We start from the raw sequence: 23057 nt of genomic DNA, 5'->3' as shown, positions 1-23057 counted from the left end.
CTGCCCCAGGAGCCATTTCCAGTTACAAGGCATAACATCAGCCACTCCGTGGTAACAGCATCAATCCATGCCACATTAGAACACTTTCTTGGCACAATTTATTTTTTCTGACCCAAACAAATAAGCCATTAGCAAGTCATTAACAATATTCTACCCTAAATTGTCAGTTTAACAGCCCTGTAAAAACATTTTTAGTTTAAAAACAAAAGTGTGCATGCTGCTGATATTAAAACTGCAGTTACTCTTTCAGGAGTACCAGCTGTTTTGTTGCAAAGCATTTCCAACATACTAATCTGTACAGTAGAGACCAAGACTCGTCGAAGGCAGTAGACGGCTGTGTCAGGTGCCTCGCAGGGCACGGGGACAGCGACTCTGGGAATTTCTTGGACACTTCCAGACAGAATATTCAAGCCCTTTTGAGAGTTTGGTTCAGGCTGACCAGCACATAGTGAGAAAGGATTGTACATTCGTCTCTAAGTTGAAGTGAGCTGAACTGGTGTAATTTAGGCTCAATTCCAGATGCTTGGGTTTGAGCTACTCCTTGAATAATGGGCTGTTCCTTACGCGTGGTTTTCCATGTCAGCGATCACTGACACTACTTTTGGCCTTGCTACTCCACACCGATGAAAGCAGGGAGAACAAGGAAAGGAACAGAAGAGGATCTTAAAACGAACAGCTTCTTGCCAAAACAGCAAGGATACCATTCCCCCTTGTCCCAGGCTCCATGGATATTTCTATCAGATTTTCATATTGTAAGCGCTTCTCAGAGAAAGCTCCAGAACAGTGAGTGTTTATTAGAATATTTTTTGTTAAATAAAGAGCAGGAAAAAAAAAAAGGAAAAAAAAGTACTGCAGATTTAATTTCACATCTTGGCTCTGCTCTGACAAAGGAGAAGTTACTGAACTCAGCAACCACTTCTTGTCCCAAGCCAGGGATTAATTAATGCCCCTCCCAAAACTTGTACCTGCCCCAACCCACCCCCCAACCCCAACCTTTCCCATTTTATTTCCCAACTAGACAACACTGTTGGCAAATCAAGACAGCATGAAACGTACAGCAAGAAAACAACAAACCCCCGTGTGAAGTGTGCCAACGCATCGGGGAGCTCTCCTGTGCTGCTCCCCCGGAATGCTGCCGGAGGCAGCTGTACCTCGCACGGAGGGCACACTCCGAGCACGCTGCACAGTGCGACCCTAAGTGCTGCAGAACCACAGGACAAGAGACCGAACACCTGAATTTTCCCCCCAGGACTTCTCTTCAGGGATACGCGCGTGGTTCTCCGAGCGCGGCAGCAACACTCGGTGAGCACGAGCCGACGCTTCAGCACAAATCCCAAGTCTCCAGTTGAGCACGGCGTAAGGCATGTGGACAAGAGAGACACGAGCAGGACGCAGCGGGAGCAGGGGACAGCATTGGTGAGCCACACTCCAGTTTGTCCGTCTGACCCCTCTGCAGCCCGATTCCCGCCGCAGCCGACGCGATCCGGGTGCTGCCGCAGTGCTGCTGAGGCTGTTTGGTTTTGGCCAACGGTTCCAGACCAGCTCCTTGTGGTTTCACTCGGATGGAAACGCGGAAACATTGGGAAGCTGTCGGAGAAGCCGTAGGGATGTCTGCAGGGATGTCTGCAGGTGATTCGAACTCTGCCCTCAACTTCAAGTGTCACTGCACTAAATCGGGAGATACTGGATGGGGAGTAAACTGGCCCAGCCACTAGCACTGTCACAGAATGTGTGTTTTTAAAAAACAGAACAAAAGGCAAACAGATTAATTATGAACCCTTCTTTGCAGAAGCAGACCAGGATTAAAAAAAAAAATTCCCACGAAATTAAAATGTTAGATCCTCCATCTAAAAAAAAATTTATACAGATGTGCTGCAAGTGATACCCACATGGGTCTGAGCAGCACCTTACAGTACAGACTAAGACTTGAAGAGCTGATCTCACATTGGAAGTCTTCTATTAAAAAAAAAAAAAAAAAAAAAAAGTGGCTCTGGCTGGGGTGACACGAAGGGGACACTTGGGACACTTCAGAGCATGAGGCAGAGGCGGGGCTGGCAGCGGAGTACCAGGAAAGGGGCACTTCATGCACAAAATGTATTTTACAAAATACAGATCCAAAAACAAAAAAGCAAAAAAAGCCAACAAAGAAAAAAAAAAAATCCCACCTTGCACTAAATCGCAGCACTCTGAACACTTGCTCTGCCCCAGGCGGCTGCCCATGCCTGGTGTGAGGGAGGAGGCATGGAAACGGGGAGGGGAGGGAAATCCAGGTCTCAGTCTGCTTTTGGGAATTGCCCTCGCAGGGACGTCGTCAGTCATCTGATGTCAGACACGGAGCTCTCGGAGTACGGCGTGGTCATGACCGGGGTGCCGTTGTTGGCCAGACAGCCTTGCCTCAAGGTTTCAAAATACGAGGCCTGCACTGGTTTATGATACTGCAGAACTTTTATGGCATCTTCTATCTTAAACCATTCCCTTTTCCTTCCTGGGGACAAAGAGAGAAATCAGTAGATGCAACCTAACAATGTTCTCTGATCTCAAGGGCCTCCCCATCCCCAGGGACAGGTGTTTGTTTAGGGCAGCACATCCCATCTTGCATTTCTTAATTTAAAAAAACATTCTTTTGCTATTTCTGCTATTTCTATTCAAGCCAGATGCTCATTTTAAGGCAACTCACAACACACACACCAAGCACCAGCCAATTTCCATCAGTTTGCAAGTAGACTTCAGTTTCCTGTGGACAGCTCTCAGTTCTTACTCTTCCCATAAAGACCCTGAGGAGAGTCATGTTCCATTTGCTGCAGTGCAATCACAAACTTTGTGGCAACAACAGGTTCATTTCCATTTGGGAATCCAATTCAAATGCAACGATTTCAAAGATAACAGGGAATGATTAACCCACATGTATTTCCTCTAGTCTCAGACAGGACAGTTCTTCATGCTCTTTGCTTGGTACCTTCCAGTGGAAGAATTAAACACAGAATTGCTGCAGAGGCAGCTGGACACTTACTTGGCTTCTCCTGGGCCACAGAGGTAACAAAAGCATCAATTTCACCACAAATTATTTTCCCAAGCAACCAAAGGACACACCTCTGCCACTTTTCCCAATGACACTCACACAGATTCCAGGTCCCAGAGGGATGCTGAGCTGACTTGTGGTTTGTTTCCATCAGTTAATGCAGCAAGCACCAAGCTTACCAATATTGACCGAGTCCTCCCAGTCCTCCAACACTTCGGTGACGATGAGTACGTAAACATAGGTCCTGTGCTTCCTGTCCCGGTTCTGGAAGGCAAAGGGGACACAGTAACAACCAAGCTCCCACAGCAACAACAAACCTTTTCAGGCAGGGGGGCACTGGGCAATTGCAAGATGCAAACTGCCCACCTTGGGTGCAGCTCCTCCCACATCAAAGCTTGTTCGTAGCTGCTAAAAACTGTTGTGTTTTAAATGTGAGATGGTCTGAAAGCGTTAATAGGGACACTCAAAAGTGTAGTTCCTGATCTGTGGAGCAGTGCTTTGTGGACTGATGCGCTTACAAATTAGTTCTTCAGCTGGGAAGATTTTTACCTATTTCACATGAAAGAGTCAGTGACAGAACAACAGCAAGAAGAGCCGTGTCCGGTACCTGCTGACTGCCAGGTGTGGCTGTGAGTGCTAAAAATGAAGGGGGACCCCACTCCCCAGCTTTTGGCAGCCCTGAGAATATTCAGTCACACCAGTTATCACCAGTGACTTCACTGAAGCGCCCACTGAAAACACCAGAACTGCTGAGCAGGTGTGTTTTTATTTACCAGGGACTTTGAAGTTTGCACCAAACCAGCACCCACTCACCCCACAACCCTGTAGAGCCATTGTTACTCCAAGACGATTTTTTGCAACAAAATTTCACAGCGCCCACGTCTGAAACTTACCTCAAAAATTCCCACTAATCTTCCTAACGTCCCTTTCACTCCAGCCTAGGGAAGTTAAAAGAGAAAAGAAACATGCTTTAACAACAGCTCAGTATGTGTTTCCTACTTGTTGAGCAGGACCGGCTCCTTTAGGACAGGAAGCGAACACTCAAAAATTCTGCTAATCTTAAACCAACACAGTCACAAGACAAGCAGCAGAAATTTATCCCAAGCACTCAACATCCAAGCATTCCCAGGATTTTTTTTCTTGTTTCCCTACATTCAAACAATTTTGAATTCAATCTGGAGGAAGAAGAAATATTTGAGGAGTTACTCCTTGCATAACAATACACTCCTCGTGACCACAATCTCCTCTGCAGGTTATTACAGCCTGAGCACGGGGAACATTGGCTTTGGGGTTTAGCAGTTTTACCCCTTCAAAGTCAGAGTTTAAGGAAATAAAGTATGTGTAAAACATCCACTTACACTCCAAGAGCAACGTGACAGCTCCCAGGTATTTCAGGGGTGTCCTGCACACACTTGAAACAAGCCAATAAAAGCACCAAATGCTGTGATGTGGCCCCGGCAGCAGGCACAAGAGGGGTTTGGACATAACACAAAGGGCAGATCCATGCTGAAATAAAGCTCTTGAATCAAGCAGAGACACAAATCAAGAGATCTAAGCAACAGTTTCGTCTATTTGAGTACTACTGAGGATGTACCACTCCATCACATTTGGTGTCCCTTTTGGTACCTCTCTGCTGGCTCATTCCCCACCCTCCTCAGCTCTCCGTGCAAAATCCGAGCCCACTCTTCTGCCCTTGCTTTATATTCCCTCCTTTTTATGACTGTAAATAGTTGGAACTCAAGTGCTACAGACAAGATGAGATCTTGCTCCATGATTTAACAGGTCTGAACCAACCCACGCAGCCTGGCACACGACCCAGCCACAACTGGGAGGTAAAGTCGGCTCCGTCTCCAGCAGCTGGAACACATCCCATGAACAGCCCAGGGAAATTGTGCCTCTTGCAGATGAGAGACAGAGATCTGATTATGCCAGACTTCTCTTTTTTTAAAAAAAGATGTTTGGGTCACATTAATGATAAGACAAATTCTCTGTCCTGCTGACCAGCTGCTGCACAGTCTCATGTTGTCAGAAAGGAAGAATTTTCTTTAATGAGATGATTTTCCTGGTTAAGTTCCAGCCTACTGCATGAACAGGCACCAAACAATCCAGCCAGAGCACACCTCACTCCTGCTTCCAACAGGAGCTGATGTGGAACTGCCCCAGGAGCAAAGGGGCTGGAGCTCCCTCACTACAAGCAGTCACAGAAATCTATAAATCCTTTCGGTAACGCACTCACTGAGCTCCACTTCTAGGAAGTGAATAGATCAATCTTTTATTTCATTTTTGGACTCAGGCTTTATTGTCTCACCAGTACTTCTGATATCCTGCTTAGCCCAGAGGTGCCCCACTGACTGTGACCCCAGGGGCTATTTCTGGAGCGAGCAGCAATTCCATGAAGGAGCAGCAATTCCATGAAGGTCGGTGCCCATGTGCGCAGGACGGGCCGGGCAGAGCCGGCCTGACCTTTGCGGGCGAGCGATTCCACCTCCTCTGCCAACCCTGCTGACCTGGGCTCAGCCTTCTCCGAAGGCATCTGGAATGCAAATGCTTCAAATGCATTTCCCTCAAGGAACTCCTTCAGCACTGGGATGTATTTTTAGCTAAGCCGTGTTCAACAGGCAGCAGCAACACAGGGAGGAACTGGAGGCTTCCACCTTCACAACATACGGACATGAATGCATTAAAAGGTGAAGCATAATCAAATATTTCTGAAAAATAACTGTCTTAAGCCAATTCTTTGCTGGTTCCTGGAAAATGCTGTTGAATTTCTGCTCTCCTTACCTGTAGGCACTGAATCAAAAGCCAGGGATGCTGTTGTGATGGTTTAGTGAACTCTCAAGTCTGAATAGAAATAAATCTATCTCCAGGCAACTGGCCAGCCTGGAGATGAAGGATGAATTCTGCTCAACCAACCTCCCAGGCAGTTTATCCCAGCTCTAGAACTGTGTTGGAAGTAGCAGAGGGAGGTGGGGAGCCCTTCCTTCTGTGCTGGTAGAGACGATGGAAATAACACTGTCTGCAAACCAGGATCTTCCTGCTCTGTCCTGCCTGGTCTTATTTGCCCAAAAAGGCACAAAAAACGATACCAAGACAAACATGTCCTGTAGAAAAATCATGTTGAATTATCATCAGACAACTTGAGAAAGCTCTAAGCTTTGCTTCATGCACGAACTTCTCATGTGCAGTTGTAAATGGTGACATAAAAGAATGATTCGGTTCAAAAAAGCACTGGGCTGATTTTATAAAGCAAGTTCTTACTAAAGCCTGCAAAACACATCAGTCACTGCTCCTGGGGGCCAATGCCTCTCTCAGTCCATTTTCCAGGTACAGTGGATTTTAAAGACAACACACAGGACACCCAACACCAACAGGATTGTCATACACCTGTTTTTGATAAATTCCCACACCAACAGGAGACTTGGCCTCGGTACAATGGAACCGACAACCATGCAAGTGGAATTCACAGTCTCACACAAATTTCTAACTCAGAAGTTGCCCAAGACCTATGAGAAAATAACCTATAGCTGTTATCACTAACAAGTCAAGCTTGGTAGCCAGCAAGACAATTGCCAGGCTCCTCCCTGGGCAAGCTCCCCCTCTCTCCATTTCATATAGGCCAAGAAAATTTTCTTGGAGAGTTAAAGCACAGTCCCAGGCTCACCCAGGACTGCAGCAGGGTTTAAATCTTAATTTGCAGCAGATGACTCAGGAATTTTCTCCTCGATAGTAAATGGATTGAGAATGCTGTGCCCTCCTGGGCCAGAACAGTGAGTGAGGCAGAGGCAGCACAATTGATTTTGTACCCCTCTAAGCACTGGAAGTGCTGCACAGGGAGCCCGTGCTGCAATCCTCAAAGTACATGGAGAATCCTAGGAGGATCCTAGGAGGATGTTACTGAACCCATCAACAGGGGTTGGACAGCACCAGCACCAACTGTTCCAACTGCAGGTGTGGAAACAAAGCAAGGCAATCACACGACAGGATTCCCTGGGAGAGGCACGCTCAGGTACAACAGAGGACACACAGAGCTGGCAAAAGGAGCTTTTTCCCTGCTCTGCTGATCTAAATCAGTGTCCAGAGTCCAGGGGAGGAGAAAAAGGCAGCTCTGGCAAGAGCACATCAGCCACAGACACTGCCAGAGCCAGCTGCCTGACCAGCACACACTTCAAACCCCCACCGCACCCAGAGGGGTGGGCTGGGAGCTCAGGACAAGGAACAAAAACACGGAGGAAATGAAGCTTTACTAGTTCTGCTGCTCTTGGAACAACTTGTTTTAATAAAGAAAAATTACTGAAGACATCCAAGAACAGCAGGTTCAGGTTTCAAAGCTGAAAATAAGTTGGGGTCAGATGCAAAAAGCAGCCTGCAGCAACACCATCTGTTCCTCGGGACAGCTTTTATTTCCTTCCATCTGAGCTAAGGAAAATGTGGGTTGGAATTTCAGCTATTTTACTTTGCTCTATTAGGCTCAAAGCCTGCATCTACTACAGATTACTGCTGGGCAAGAGGACTGTGGTGGAACACCCAAATCTTTGCTCTAAGACCTGCACTACTGAAGGTGCAAATCCCACCCAGAAGGGCTGGGGACATGTTTGAAGGATGCTGATTCCAGGCCAGCTGGGCAAACTCTGCCATCTCAGAGAGAGTCAGACTCATTCATCTAATTCTGTACTGTATGACACCTTTATTTGCTTCTACACTTGTGAAAGAGAAATGAAATTCCATGTCAGAATGAAGAACTTTCAGACACTGTACTCGTTTTTGTGAAGTTCGAGTACCCAGGGTTAAGGGACAGTGACTTTGAGCCACCACTTGCACTGGGTATGACCAACTAGGAGGAGTTCAAGGCCATCATCTTATCATTCATCTTTAAAAACAATCTTCCTATTTTAGCACTGAAAGATATCGACATCTGTGTTCTAAATCACTAACAAAATACATGAAACAGGAAAGATTATCTATAAGGTATGTTTAGAAGAGAGGAAAAAATAGTTCCAGCAACCAGATCAAAGTACTGCCACGATGGACTATTCTTGATATTGGCACCAATTGCCTGTTTGATCACAGATCAAGCACAGCTTATCTGGCTTTTGACTCCCATGAAGAAAGCACAACTAACACTCCTGCAATGCTATAAAATTTGACATTTACTAAGTATTTAAAGGTCAGGATGTGAAGAATGCTCTAAGTGAAAAATGAACTGGTGCTGAGTTTCACAGATGAGTGTGAAGGCTTTTTTCAAAGTCACTCTATAATAAGTTTAAGGCACCATGATGTTCATCAGTTGCTCACACTTATAAAAACCCCTTATTCCTAAGCAAAAAACATACTCCATGAGCACCAACACCTGTTTGAAAAGGGCACACACCTTCCAGAAGGTGAACTTTAGAATGCACATGGAGCTCCCAGCTCTGTAGGACTGACTCCAGCACTTCTCAACAACCTGTCAGAAATAAGGTTTTTTCTGAAGAGGCTGCTCTGACCCAGAGCTGCTGTGTGTCTACTGTCACTCTGCCACAAACAATGCCCAATTACTCCAGTCACTTCCAATTTCATGCAGACAACAGCAAGCATGACAAGTGTTGGTACCTGTCTATGTTAATACTTGTGCTGGTGCAGACTCATACAGATAAAGACTACCTCAAACTAGGACAAGGACTTGAACCAGGACAGAGGGATCACAGCCTTCACTCAGAATCAACATTTCATTTTGGGAACAGGAAGAGGGAAAAGTTAGATAACTTTAGATGACAATTATTCCAGCAATAATGTTGATAAACCCAAACACACACACACACAGTAAAATTAAAACAGTGAATGCAGAAATTAAAATGTTCATTTTGGGAAGAATATTTTGAAAAAAATGCACACCAGGCAAAAGAGAATGAACTGAGAAGGGACAGCCTATTGTCATCCTCAAAGCCACAAGCAATGGGAAGGGTCACAAGTCCTTACAGCTCTTCCAACCGGCTCTTATTAAAAATGGGAAAAGGCATACCAAAGTCAAGGAAAGAAACCCCACACATTTCTCCCACAGCTTTGAGCAGCATTGCTCATTGACATGGGGAAAACTGGATTTTCCCTCTCCCAGCTTGAGCAGCAAACTGGAACTGCTCAGCTAAGCTGTGTCCCCACAAGTGACAGACACGGCTGTCCCAGGAGAGAAGCAAAAACATCAAACCTACTCAGAAATCAGCCTCAGCTCCAACTGACCCCAAAACACATGGAAGGGAGAGCAAGGGCTCCCAGCAGCCTCCTGAAACCCTTCCTGCCAAACCAATAGCATGAACTGGGCAGCTGGGTGCTCTTGTCCTTCCCAACACTCCTGCTGTGCTCCAACAACATCCCCCCTGCACGAAGCAAACAGTTCCTGGAGCCCGAGGCCACGGATGTGGGGGATAATTCTGTGTGCAGATCACCAGCAGCACGGGAGCACAGCCCATCTGGGAAAGGCCTTGCACCCCTACAGCTCTGCCAACACCACTGGCAGCTGCAGGGCGCTCACACCAGACAGATCTGTGTCAGCTCCTTCACCTGCACCACCCAGGGCTGCAGGTGCCCAGGTGATTCACGGGTGCTCCCAGCGCTCCGAGCTGCCGCCGCTCCCTGTTGGGAGCAGCTGGGCAGAGGTGCCTCGCTGAGCAGAACTCACCCCTGCCAGGCTGCCAGGGCTTGAGTTACACTGGCAGTGGGCACCGCTCCACGTGAGCAGGGAACACCAGCCGAGGAGCGGGATTATCTCAGCCAGCCCAAACCAGTTCCTGCGCTGCCGGAGCCGTGCCAGGGCTCCCTTCCAGGCAGCGCTGTCATGGAAAGAGCGCGGCTCTCCCAGGGCGCTGCTGCCCGTGCAGGGAGCATCCCTGCACATTTATTTTAAGAGTTGAGAGGCGAAGCTCTGCACCTCCTGAATGAACCCTGGGCTTCTGTATCAAATCACTTCATTATTAATAACGCTTGGGCTGAAAAGCAGGACTCTGCAGCTATAAATATTTCTATTGTTCTGGTTACACTCACTTTGGCTTGTAAAGTGGTTGAAAGGTTGCCGAGTTACTGGAAAAGCAGGAGCTGGGCTACAAGCTAGAAATAAAATTTGCAAGCAACAATTCTCAGTATTAGAGGGACCTAAAGACACTTAACAAAATAAACTTTGACTGTATAATCTCTTTCTGATACACTGCTAGATTATAAAAACATCCAAAGAGAAACACACAACTCGAGATCTGCCGTATTAGGTTAGTCCAGCAGTACAAACATTCAGAGTTTTGTTAGACAGCAGCAGGTACTTCCAAATAATTCAGGAAGAAACCTGCATGTACCAGACAATTCAATAAAGCAGCGACAGGAGAAGCTTCCTCCCAAGTCCCATCAATTAGCTCTTGATTCCTGTTCTGCACAGAGCACAAAGATTTATAACCCTCTTAAAAGCATTTTTAATCCTGCCTTATGTAACTGTGAACCTACTTGGTCATTCCATCCATAATTATGCAGTCGTTTCTGAACCCAAGCATCTCCCCAGCTGGTTAATATTCAGAAGCAAATTCTAAAGACATGTTTTACATACACTGCAGTCAACTGCCATTTGCTGCCTTTACACTTCTTATGAAGAAAAAAATTGTTCTTCCAGCTTTAAGAGAAAAATATGCCTTCTCCCTACAGCCCACTGATGTGTGTTTGATCTGCTATTTGATCTCCTTCCTGAAACAGCTTCATGCAAAAAGGAAAAAAAAACCAAACCAAGCAACCAACCCATGCACACTTTAGGAATTGCTGCTGGTAACTTATGGCCAATTTCACTTATTCACATAAACCTCACCATGTGTTCTAAACCAAAACATACTGAGGTCCCTATATTTGGAGTGCTTCTAGTGGCTCATAAGGGTTTATTTCTACCTTCTACCCAACTACTAGGCAGGTCCACAAAGGCACAGCTGAATTTTGAGTTCTCTTGCAGAGAAAACGAAGCAATCATCACATATACATTGAAGTGACTAAAGCTGAACTTTATTTTCAGTTAAAGGTATCAGCCAAGGACAAGTTCATTCCAACAGAGAGGTTTAATTACATTCCCATGTTCTCTTTATTTAGGACTCCATTTTTCTCCCACGTGGGATGGGGATATCACCAGCGACCCAACCTCACTCTCCACCTCAAGGAGAAGGAGGAAGAGTGATGAAAACAAACCCACAGAACCCGGGCTAACAGTGCAGGGTGAAGCCACTCACCTCTTCACAGACCTCACGCACGGCGGCCACGCCGGGCTCCTCCTCAGGCTCCATGCCACCCCCGGGGACAATCCATCGGTCCGGATGGCGACTACTGCTCACCAGCAGCACCTGTGGAGAGCAGAGCACAGCTGATGGGGCACCCCCAATGCTCCCTTTCAGGGCCCAGCTGAAGGGCAGAGATTGTCTTTGTGCCTCACACACCCCCAGACATGACCCACCCAAGGCGAGGCCTTGCCAATACTCGCTCTTCCCTCAGCCCCATCCAGACAGCCATGGAAATTCCATGAGCACTGACACCAAGGCACTCCCACACTCCGTGTTGCTTCAGTCACTGCCTCTCCCTGCTCTGATGCATTGTAGGAAAAGCTGCCCTTGCACACCAAAACACTCGTTTGCACTGGACACAGCATCACTCACAGTGTGAGTTCACTGCAGAGTCCTCACAGCTTGGCATACACCTCAGGCAACAAGAGAAATGCCCAGATGCTGCTCAGCACCTTCACCCCAGCTCTGCAGCCAGCACTGGGCTACTTTCGGTTTAGAGGAGGTTGTTCGATGAGGTATAAGCAAAATAAAAGCCAATATTAAACCTATTAAACTTAAAACCCCCTAGGAAAGGGCTGCACAGAAGGACAGACTTTTGTGAATGAGAAAAACGGTTCAACCTTCCTCCCAGGAGGGATTTGCCATACACATGCTTTGTGGCAGTTTTTTGTGAAACACATTTTATTCCAGTGCAATTCTGCTCTGTACAAGTTCAGGTTCTGACTTGCCACCTCCCAGCAAGACAAACTCTAACTAACACTCTCAACTGGCTACAGACTGTCCCAAAGAACAGCGAGACGCTGTGCTTATTAAATCGACTTGCAATACATCCATGAGCAGAGATGGAAACTAAAAACAAAACTAATACTGTTGTCCAGCTCTCTATACAAAGCTCGTTCATTAGAGTCATCCTGTTGTACTTCATCATTTCACTGGCACAAAGCTTGGAGCCAAAGAGACTTGCTCCAGAAACTTTCCAGCATACCAGTCCAATTAGGTTCCAGGCCAGCTGTAACAGTGTCAGACATTCGGGAGTTACACTGCAGAGACACTGAAATCCCAGGCTTTACTGGGGAAACAGTGAGCTGCCAGTAGGATATGAAAAGATTCGCACTAATTATCAAAAGCAATCTACCTACAGAACTCAAAATTAAATTTCCAAAACAAAAACAAGTACAAGATTTCCAGACTTTCCCACGGTTTTTGGTTTATCTTGAAAATTCTCATCTGCCAACTGACCAAACTCATACTGGAAACAAATGAAGCTGCAAGGGCCACCGCAGTTCCACAGTTCCAAGTGGGATGGTCCCTGCCTGTCCTGTCCTCTGGCCAGGCTATGACAGAACAGCATCTACTTTACAGTGACATCCTGAGTGTTTGGCCCTCTCCAAGAGGAAGGCAGAATTCCTTTCCCCCAGGCATCCAGTCCATGTAAAGCACCACCAGAAAGCCATGCCTAAATAGGGAATGTAAACTTCATTCATCCTCAGAGCCCTCGGGACAGCAGCCAGTCCCTGCCAGGCCATCCCTAGCCACCTCAGTTTGCCACTGTGCCTCTTCCTAGCACAGTACTTGACTTCTACTCCATCCTCACTCATCGTCCAGAAGAGTTTGGACTCTTAATTCCTGACTCCAGGTCAGCTGGTGATTCCAAGGACAAAGCTGAAAGAGCAGGAACAGCCACTTCAAGTGCACCTTTGCTGCCCGGTAAGGAAGCACCAGCTCTGCCACTTCCCATTGCAATTCAGAGCTCCAGCTCAAGGCGGGGAAAAAAAGTGGAAAAATATTTTTAAAAGCTGCAGAATGAGATCTTTGAAACTCAGCACAGCAAACCTCACACCCCTGAACTCCTGCCACCTTCCAGGCGTGAGAACAAGGATCTGCTGTGGAACCCTGGACACAGACTGCTCCAGGAAACCTGCTCGGGCTGAGACAATGCCTCAGCAACACATCAGGAGGAACTTTTGGGTGTAAACAACGGTTTGAGGCAAAGTAAATTAACTTCAGCTGCTCTGGCAGTTGAGCATTTTCTGAATAGAATTAACATGAACAACCCTTGCTGGGAAGGAAAAACCTGTCATTCTCACACTTTTATGTAATCAGACTATTTCCTGTTTAATAAAAAGGAAATCCCATCAAGAGAGAGCAAGAAACAAGCCCTACAAGGTCATTCTTTTAAAACAACTTCAAACAGGATATTGCTACCAATGAGCTCTCCCAAGACAAAGGGGCTGAGTTCCAAACAAGGGGGAGACATTGCTGTGTTGGGAAAAAAAATCACACTTCCAACACCAGTCCCGTATCCCGATACATGCATTCAGAGGGATCAAGGAAAAGGTTGTCATCATCCAAATCCCAGAAAGGTTTGGGGTGGAAGGGACCTTAAAGCCCATCTCATTCCATCCCCTGCTACCTTCCAGTAGACCAGCCCAGGGTACAGGCGGCTTTTTGGCTCATTAACTTCTTTATTACATAAATAACTTTTATTTAAATACATTTTGAAGTAGTTAATTTAATCTAAATAGCCATCAAAAGTACAACAAAATTTACTTATTTTATTTTTTTTAATCAGGCTAGAACACATAAGAAGGGTGGAAATTTCCATTTTATCCCTGCCAGGCAACTGTGTTTAAGATGGCTACTGAGACTCTTGGCCTGCCAGGGATTTTGGAGTTGGATTTTGAAGCCACGTCTTGAAGACTTTTTGGAAAAGCATTTGCAGGTAACACGTCACATGGCCAAGTTGTGTTTTCCAGGATTTCAAAGACAATTATGTCATTTCAAAGCAGGGAAGTGAGCAACACAAGCCTGTCTGGCAAGGCAGGAGGTGGCCCTGCTGAAACTTTCACACACAATCCCCCACAAAAGAGAAAGTTTAGAAAAACAAGCCAAGTTTGAAGTGTGCAGCAGGGGCTCGAAGCAGAGCCTCATGGCAAGGACCTTCAAAGCTGCACACAACAAACAAATCCAAACAAACCTGAGCAGGACTAACCCCGCCTGGAGGAGACAGGAAACACACCAAGACATCTAAGGCTGCCCAGACAGCCACATGGAATAAGGAGCTCCATGGGAAAAGGGGAAAAGAGTTTGTCCCTGGGATAAATCCTGGGCATCCCCGATACACAGTGCTGACTTTAAAACAACCCAGTTACACACAAACCTACTGTATCCACATGGAGGGGTTTTCCTGGATTTTTTTTCACAGGAATAATGGGGCTCTGCAAAGCAAAAACTGGGCAACCAGTATCAGGCAGAGAATTAACTCCCCATTTGCGAAACAGAGGCAGAGGGATTCCCAGGTTCTTCCACGCTGTGGTGGATTTAAACAACAACCACCACCCATAAATAAAACCAGAGCAGCAACACCATAAGGAAAAGGATTCCTCAAAAGAGGCTCCACAGCAGCATTTGAGCAGACGAAAAGGGCCATGGCCCTGTGAGAAGCTGGGCTGCAGTGTGAGTAGAAAATGAGCTGAGAACCTTCCAGACCCCCAGGAAAAGCCAGTGCTATCCACCTGTGCCAGCCGGGGCCCGGCAAGCTGGCAGCCAGCACAGGGAACAGCAGGCAAGATGTTAAATCCGGGGTCTGGCCCAGCAGCCTCCTGCTGCCAGGAGCCGATACATAGCTGCTGGCTCCTGACACAGCCTCTGCACTGCCTTACAGGCTTCCTCTCAATATTTTCAGACTTTCCCTCAATATTGACATGCTTCCTATGAATACTGTCGTGCTTTCTATCAACATTAAGCCATAAATCACATTGTTTGCACAGCGACTGAAGCACAAACCTCCCGGCATTGCAACTCATTTCCCACTCCAGCATCATTTATCAGAGCACAGCCTGCAAGGAAACACTGCCGCAGAGGCTGCAGGAGCTGGGAGGAGAAGATGGCTGACTGCAAGGCTTTTGCTGTACGATCTGCCTTTGTCTCAAAGTTTCAGTTTAAAACAAGTGTGTTCTCAGGAGCTGAGCTGTGCTCCCATGTGCCCCATGGCCAGGCAGATCCCAGAGCTGGCGCTGTGTCCAGCGTAACAAACACCTTGGATGCTTCATTCAAAATTAACAAACATTCTCCCAATCCCCAAATATCATTACCGAAATGCTTTTCTACCTGACAAAAGTGAGATGTTCATTTGACCACACCAAACAACCTTTAAGCCCTGTGACCAGCAAGGGGGGGAGAACTGGAGGAGCAGGGAGGAGAAGAGGGACACTGCTGTCACCAAAGCTGTGCAAAATTAATCTCATTTCCCCGGCAGCAACACGGCCTCCCCAACAAATCACGCGTTTTGCCAAACTGCAAAGGCAGGAGGGCCCCAGGGCACACGCCAGGGCTTACGGGAGGGCTTCTCCCACCCTCTTGCTATTCCAGGCACGTTCCGGAGCTCGCACATGGCAGGAGTGAGTCCAGCCCGTGGTCAGCAGGGCTACAGCCGGCCCTGCACCTGGCAGGGTCAGCAGCTGGGACCACAACACACACTCTCAACAGCCACAGAAATCCCTCCTCTGACCATAACAGCCTGTCCTGCCAGGAGCATTCCTGTTCCTCAACAGGATACGTTTCCTTAGACAAGTGTTATTTTTGCACACACACCTGCACCAGGCTCCGTGGGATAATGGGATTTAACCTACAACGTGGTACCCAGGAACTAAAGGTGGGAAATTCATGGCAGGACGCGCAAAGGGGATGGGATTCGTGCTACAGAACTTGACAGAAGTAAAGCACAAGTTTTGGAATGGGAGCAAGAGGTGAACTGGAAGAAGTTCAAGTCATTTCAAGTGCTTGGATCACACCTACAGTCCTATAACCAGAGAGGAAAAAATACAGCAGATTCTGTTGGTTTTTAGGCTGCTGGTTAGAATAACAATAATAAATCACCACGTACCGCGCTGCTGCTCTGGCTCCAGAACTCCACGGGTCCTGTTACTGCTACTGCAGTGCTCCTGCGACTTCAGAGCCACTGCCTGCTCCTACCAGGGAGGAACACGATCCCAAGTCCTCCCTCTCCAGTGAAATTATGGTTTAGATAACCACAAAAATTATCTGCAACATGCCTTCCCAGGCTTTGGGAGCAGCTGAACTGCCTGCAGCAGCGGCCGCTGCTTTCAGAAGCCAAGGGCTGATAAGGGGCACTCCCAGAGAGAGACCCCAAACCCCAGAACCTATTTCTGCCTGTCAAAACCAGTTTGGTGACCACTCAGTGCTTACACAACTTGTCCAGGCAAACCTTTTCCAGAAGGAATACTGGCTTGTAAAGTGCCCTTTTGAATAAGGGAGGAAAAAAAGGCAATGAAGGGGTATTTGGGCTTTTTACAGAGCCCAAATGACTCTCGTTGTCAGCAGCTGCACGCTTTTCTGATTAACCACCCTATTCAGGAAATACAGCACACACAAACTCTTAGGAAGCTGCTCAAATACAAGTAGTTAATTCTACACACAGCATCAATATATGTCACCAGCATGAGGAGAAGCAATCCCTGAAACATCTGACAAAAATCTACCCAGCAGGTAATCGTATCTCTCCAAATTTCACAGGTTAATGTGAAATTTCTGAGAACAGAGTCAGTGTGCAATATCCAGTAGCAGAGACAGGAATTCTGAAACAAATACACAAAATTTGAGAGATCCTTAACTGGTTCTGTGCAGTCAGTCACTCGGGCTGAAAAAGAACAAGTGCTTAAAGAAACAGAGGCCCAGCTTCCCATTGGATGTCATCTACGGCATTTCCACACGGATGTTTGCTATTTGTAAGGTAGAACTGAGTTCATTAATTTTGCTCTATCCAAGCAAACCAGGAGAACTCTCCTTATTTTAAAAGAAGGTAAAATTCCAAGCACATCATTGGGGTTTTTTGACTAAGAAGGGAAAGAGCTGTTTTTCCAGACTGTGGGAGACCATCCATGGAAAGACTAAGTCCCCTGGCAGCAGTCCCTGCTGGGTGCACCCCCAAATGCTGGTACCTGTCTCCACACTGCAGGAGTTTGTCTGAAGGGTGCTGAGATGAACCAAGTCAGGCAACTGGATGTGAGGGTTTTTTCTAAAAAAAAAAAGGGGGGGGGGGGGGGGGGGGCACAGAACACAGAGTGAGGAGAAAAAGGTAGGAAAACCAGCTCCTAGCCAAGCAGTAAATGGATCTGAGGTGGAAGAGATTGCACAGCAGTGTTCTGCAGAGAACAGACACAGCCACCACTGTTGGGTCCTTCTCCACAGACCAAGGGTGGAGCACACCCTCTTTCCATATTCATCACTTTTCCCTGAGCTGCAGCAGAACAAAACTGACTCAATTCTTCAGTTTCACAACAGCTTGCTGAGCTTCCAGTAAATGAAGTGAAAATTTAACAATTTTCATTCTTTTGTTGTTTGGGAAAGTACAAGAGACTGTGGAATCGCTTGTAAAACTGTTTAGTGACAGCTGCTTTTGTGGGAAGGCAAAACACTTTTTAAGATGAAAGACAGGTCTTGCAGAGGTTTATCCATGCTCCTGCTCTTGGAGAGCACAATCTACAGTTCTACGCAATCTACAGGGCTGAGAGAGACAGGAGAAGCACAGGCCAGAGATCCACTTCCAAGCTGCTCCTTAGCCCCCTGGAGATGCAGTAACAGGTTAGCAGCAGACCAGGAGAACTTTATTTGGGTTCAACCACAACCCTTTTATGCAGCAGATGGGAGCACACGGCCAAGCCCAGCCATCAGAACAGGGATTCTGAGAGTGTATTCCACGGAAAGCAGGATGATCATATGATGCTGGATTCGCTTACATCCCAACAGCGAAGCACTCAGAATGGTTTTAGTTGTTATTGGTTTACACTGGGGCCAAGGCACAGGGGACAGCCCAGGAGCACCGCGTGATCCCCACCACACTCGGCGGGTTCCAATCCCAGCTCTGCTGCGTGACATCACAGCTGGAGTAAAACCGGCCCAGGAGAGGCCAGAAGGAAAAGAAAAAAAGGTTCGTTTGCATTCCAATGGCTTTCCCAGGGGCCACCCGGCCCAGCTCTCCCCCTGACCGAAGGGCTCGGCGTGTGCCAGGGCACCGGCCCCTGGGTGAAACCTCTCTTCTCCCAGCTCCATTCAGGCCTCATTCACCGCTCAGAAAAGATTCTTCCAGAGGCATTTTCTCAAAAAAAAAAAGTCTTTAAAAATGCCCGTGGTTAACGAGCAGCTTGTCCTTCCACAGACACAATGTGGGCATGTTCAAACCCACCGCTGCCCCAGCCGCGGACCCACGGCCCAGCGGTGCCTCTTTATTCCTGTCGAACGCCACCCGGAGCACGGCTCCATCTGCTGCGGCACACTGAGGCATGAGGGGCATTTTCTGGGATGTTTCCTCATGAAAACAGCTGGTCCGCACAAAAAATATGTGTGTTATGTAAAAATAACACCCTGATGGCAATGCTGAGGGGCAGGGACATCCCAAGCAATGAACGCACTGATTGATTCCAGAGGTAGCACAGGACTCGGGAGCTCTCCCTCCACATTCTCCTGCCACAGTTCTGCAAATATCCCGGGAGTTCACTCCATGTGAAAAGATGGGAATAGCAAAGTCCTGGTGTCTGGCTGCTGGAAGGTCCTTTGAAGTCTGTTCCCACTCTTTGAATGAATCCCGTTGCTGCCCCGGCTCTCCCTGTTGCCCAAGGATTGTTGGGAAACCACACACAATTTGGGGGGTTGCCACAATGCCCAAAAAATGTATTTATTTTCTCCATTTGAGATTCATGTTGAAATGAATTCTCCCTCTGCTGCTTTTTAAAGGAATATGTAACAAAGGCATCTTTTCAGCCAATGCTTGGTCTTACAAAAACGTTCCAGAGCTTTTTTCATGCCCAAAAGTAGCGGCTTCCAAATGCAATGCAGAGACAATGTGCGACCTCCAGCAGCATAGGGAAAAAATAAATCACTTAAAAACTAAAAAAGAATGAAGTATTTCTCTGTTAAGACTCTTTATTTGCAAATGTAACACCAAACCAAGGACATGGTGTTTTATCAATCTCTGGGGATCGCTAAGATTTCAAAGAAAAATACATCAGTGAACTGAAGCGTCAGGGGGAAACACCTAAACAGAAGAAAGTAGCCTCCTCTGTAAGTATAAACAGAATTCTCTTATTTTTTCTTGTTCACTGACAAACTTTTTTATTTCAAGAACTAATGAGGGGTTGGAAACAGGAAAAAAAATGTGTTTTTTGAATTCATAGCAGGAAATGAAGAAAGACAAGAGCAAAGTTCTACTGTCTCTAAAGCATTTAAAAGACACAGTAATGAGAAACAGCCAGTCTTAGGAAAAATCCTACTTTAATATAGAAAGTTTAATTTATTTATCAAAACGTGCTTCTTTTCTTCTCTCTTTTTTTCCAACACTAAGCTTTTAATAGATCTTTAATGTACATACTTTGGCTCTGGCTCTTTCTCTCCTCCTTGGAGACACCTTTTAAATAGATCTCAATTTCCATTTGAATAGAAGCAATCAATAATAAAATACGTCAGTAACATTAAAAAGTATTATTGTCCAAGAGCAAACCATTAAAACTTTCACAGCCATTTACAACTCTGTACTTAAACGTTTACAGGCAACACCTTGTTTGCTATCAAAAAAGTGCAAGTAGCAGTGAGTGGGCACCAGTCAACTTCTCTTGAAGTCTATTTAAAAGCCAACAAATCAGAATTAACCCAAGAAATAATTAGAAAGGAAAATTTATAAGGTGTCCTGTTAGCTGATTTCACTCATTGACAGAAGTTTAACTTCAATGCCTTTTGGCCAAGGCCAAGTGCAGGATCTGAGCACAGAGTCCGTCCCAGTGGAGTTAATTCTGCGGGATTGGGTAAAAACTTCCCCAGATGTATTTGTGAAAAGCCCTCTTCCTGGGCAGCTCCCAGAGCAGGAGCATAACAGATGGGAACAGAGGATGCAGATTCAGCTTGGGGTGCAACTCACAGGTACCACACACAGCCCTTCAAAGGCTCCCAGATCAGAACTGTCCTTCCCTGCCTCACTCCTGCTGCGGCTCCTCACCGGCAGCACACACACGGCACATCCCGAGGAAACCCACTCCAGCCCAGCCTGCAGCACTTCCACAGCACCCAGTGCTCCCTCCCCGAGGTGTCCCAGGGCAGCACAGCCACTGCCAGCTGCCACTGGGAGCTCAGGGACGAGGCCACCAACAGCGACCACAGGGACAACACGGCGCTCACCCAGAACCTCCACTGCCCTGCACACAAAAACCTTCCCAGAGCTTACAGACCCCTGGGAATGACCCGGCACAACCAGCACAGGGAGCCAGCTCCCTCAAATCCTGCCTGAAACCAGAAACAAATTGTTCTACTCCAGCTCTTACCTAGAAACTAGAGCCTGAATGAGTTTACATTCAATCCACTGCAGGTGGAGACCACAGCAGAGACACAACTGACACAAAAGTGGTTTTAAATCTCAGCCTTACACCAGCCTGACAGCTGAGCCTGCTGGAAGCATCTGTCCCATGCCAGCATGCCTCTGGAACGAGTTCACTTTCCTCCTTCAACCTCTTGGGTCAGCACTGTGACACTGCCCCACAGCCGGGTGTCCCAGCACAGTGAGGGCTCTGACAGCTGTCATTAACACACCTCGATGTCCCCAGCACCACGAGGGCTCTGTCACCAGCTCCCACGGGCCGGAGGAATCAGCTGGAGCCTGTACAACACTGCAGGCTGAGGTGTGTTAAAATAAAACTCACAACCAGTCACATGCTGATTGCCTCAGACACCTGTCAAAAGTACTTTTCTACCCTCAACCACACTGCAGTCACACATGGCCAAGCCTCCACCTCTTGAGAAGAGCCTGCAAACTGCCCTACTAATGGTGTAAAACGGCATCAAGGCACTCCAACGCCCTCACCCACCCGTGCTGAGCATCCCCGGCATCATCACACAAACAATGATGTTCTTCTTCATGGTCAGTCCATAAATTTCCTGGAAGCCCGTGGGAAGGACCAGCTACACTGAATGCCGCACCAACACTGCTGTCATTTCAGACCATTTCTGCTGAAATGCTGACACTCCTCATCACGCCAGCACAGCTACAAAGGGCTTGTGCAGCCTCGTTCACGTTAAATAATAACTGGATGTATGCTAATTGCCTTTCCTCCAGTGAACTGTCTGCATTCCCTTCCGATTTCCTGTAGCTACAAATATGATAATGAGGAGAACAAAGACTTTAGCACAGCCACTCGGGCACAGCAAATGCAGTGGAGTGTGTACGTCCGGCTCCGGCAGCAGCAGCAGAAGGGAACCTGCAGCCTTGCTGCTCTGAGCGCCCCGAGCCCACCTTCAGGAGGTGTCAATAAAGACCCGTGTAAAATCGCACATCGGAGCGAAGTTTCTCTTTGTAACTTCCCGGACAATGCAACCCCTTAGCAACGCGGCCGCTCTGAAACCAACCAATCCACCTTTAATTCCCACTTCCTCCCAAGCTCTCTGGACAGCAACTTCTGGCACTCCATCAGTCCCCTTTTATCCCAGTTTCTTTTTATAAATCCAAGGTCAGGTTTCCTCTCCCATCTCATGTGATGTGCTGGACTGAAGTTCTGCCAGCGTGGTCGGTCCCCTCGGCTGCCAAACCCCCTGCCGCGCTCCCCTCAGCCTGTCCCGCCGCCCACCGGGCATCTCCGCGGCTCCAGCGGAGAGGAATAACCAAGTGGGAAGCACCAACTCTCCCAGCGACGCTGAACTGCGCTTATTAAAAATAAAACCCCGCTCGGACCGAGTCCCCCTACCCCGGCCGGCTCGGGGGTCCCGGGCCTGCCCTCGCCCCCGGCCCGGCCCTCACCTCCTCCTCGCTCTCGCTGCGGAAGCACAGGCAGGCCGCCCGCTTCTTGTAGCCGTCCCCGTCGTAGGTGCGCGTCTGGTTGGACTTGAGCTTCATCATCCTCCGCTCCGGGGGTGGCGGGGCCGGAGGACGCGCGGCCCGGAGGGCGGGGGCGGGCGGGACCCGCCGGGCGGCGAAGGACAGGGAGGCGCGGGGGGACCGCCTGCCCACGACAGTCTCTCTCTGGGTCTCGCTTTGTGGGTCTCGCTACGCGCTGCCGCCCTTCGCCCGCCTCACCCCTGCCGTCACTCCCGGCCGCGCCGCCGCTGCCGCCCGCGCTCCGGCCACCGCCGACGACGACCGCGCCGCCATCTTGGGGCTCGCTACGCAAACGGCGTAGGGCCGCCGGGCGGGGAGGCGGCGCTGCCCCTCCGGCCTGACGGCGCGCTCGCTACGCAAAGGGCGCAGCACGGCTTCCAGAATCGCTCCCCCCGCGCAGGCGGCGCCGCCACGCCCCCGCCCCGGCTCTCGCGCTCTGCGCCATTGGCTCAGGCCGCGTTCGGGAATAGGGCGGGCGGCGCGGAGCGGCGGCGGTGGGCGCATGGCCTTACGCAAACGGCGCAGGGGCCGGGCCGGCCGCGCGCACGTGGCCCCGCTGTGACAGCGGCTCCGCGGGGACAGCGGCGCCCGCCCTGCGCCGCGAGGGGGCGCTGCAGCAGCGGCAGCACCGCGGGTTCGTGCCAGGCCCCGCCCCTCCGGTGACAGCGCGGGCCCGTGTCCAGCCCCGGTGACATTCCGTGTGTGTGTGTGTGTGTGTGTGTGTGTGTCCAGCCCCGGTGACATTCCGTGTGTGTGTGTGTGTGTGTGTGTGTGTGTGTGTGTCCAGCCCCGGTGACATTCCGTGTGTGTGTGTGTGTGTGTGTGTGTGTGTGTCCAGCCCCGGTGACATTCCGTGTGTGTGTGTGTGTGTGTGTGTGTGTGTGTCCAGCCCCGG

The 23057-nt window shown here is 48.5% G+C and overlaps 1 protein-coding gene across 1 annotated transcript; it reads right to left on the bottom strand.

Moving 5' to 3' along the window:
* Positions 1-81: 81 nt before the first annotated feature.
* Positions 82-22423, bottom strand: NUDT3 (nudix hydrolase 3). The gene is made up of 5 exons (XM_048328424.1): positions 22085-22423; positions 11242-11352; positions 3913-3957; positions 3199-3283; positions 82-2485 (listed from the first exon to the last, which is right to left on the bottom strand). Exons 1-5 carry the CDS (start codon positions 22181-22183, stop codon positions 2316-2318), a joined length of 510 nt encoding a protein of 169 aa, XP_048184381.1. The 5' UTR covers positions 22184-22423; the 3' UTR covers positions 82-2315.
* Positions 22424-23057: the final 634 nt, after the last annotated feature.

This window comes from Corvus hawaiiensis, chromosome 24 (genome assembly GCF_020740725.1).
Source record: "Corvus hawaiiensis isolate bCorHaw1 chromosome 24, bCorHaw1.pri.cur, whole genome shotgun sequence".
Lineage (NCBI taxonomy): Eukaryota > Metazoa > Chordata > Aves > Passeriformes > Corvidae > Corvus > Corvus hawaiiensis.
The sequence above is the reverse complement of the archived record's forward strand: the minus strand, read 5'-3'. Positions and strand labels throughout refer to the sequence as shown.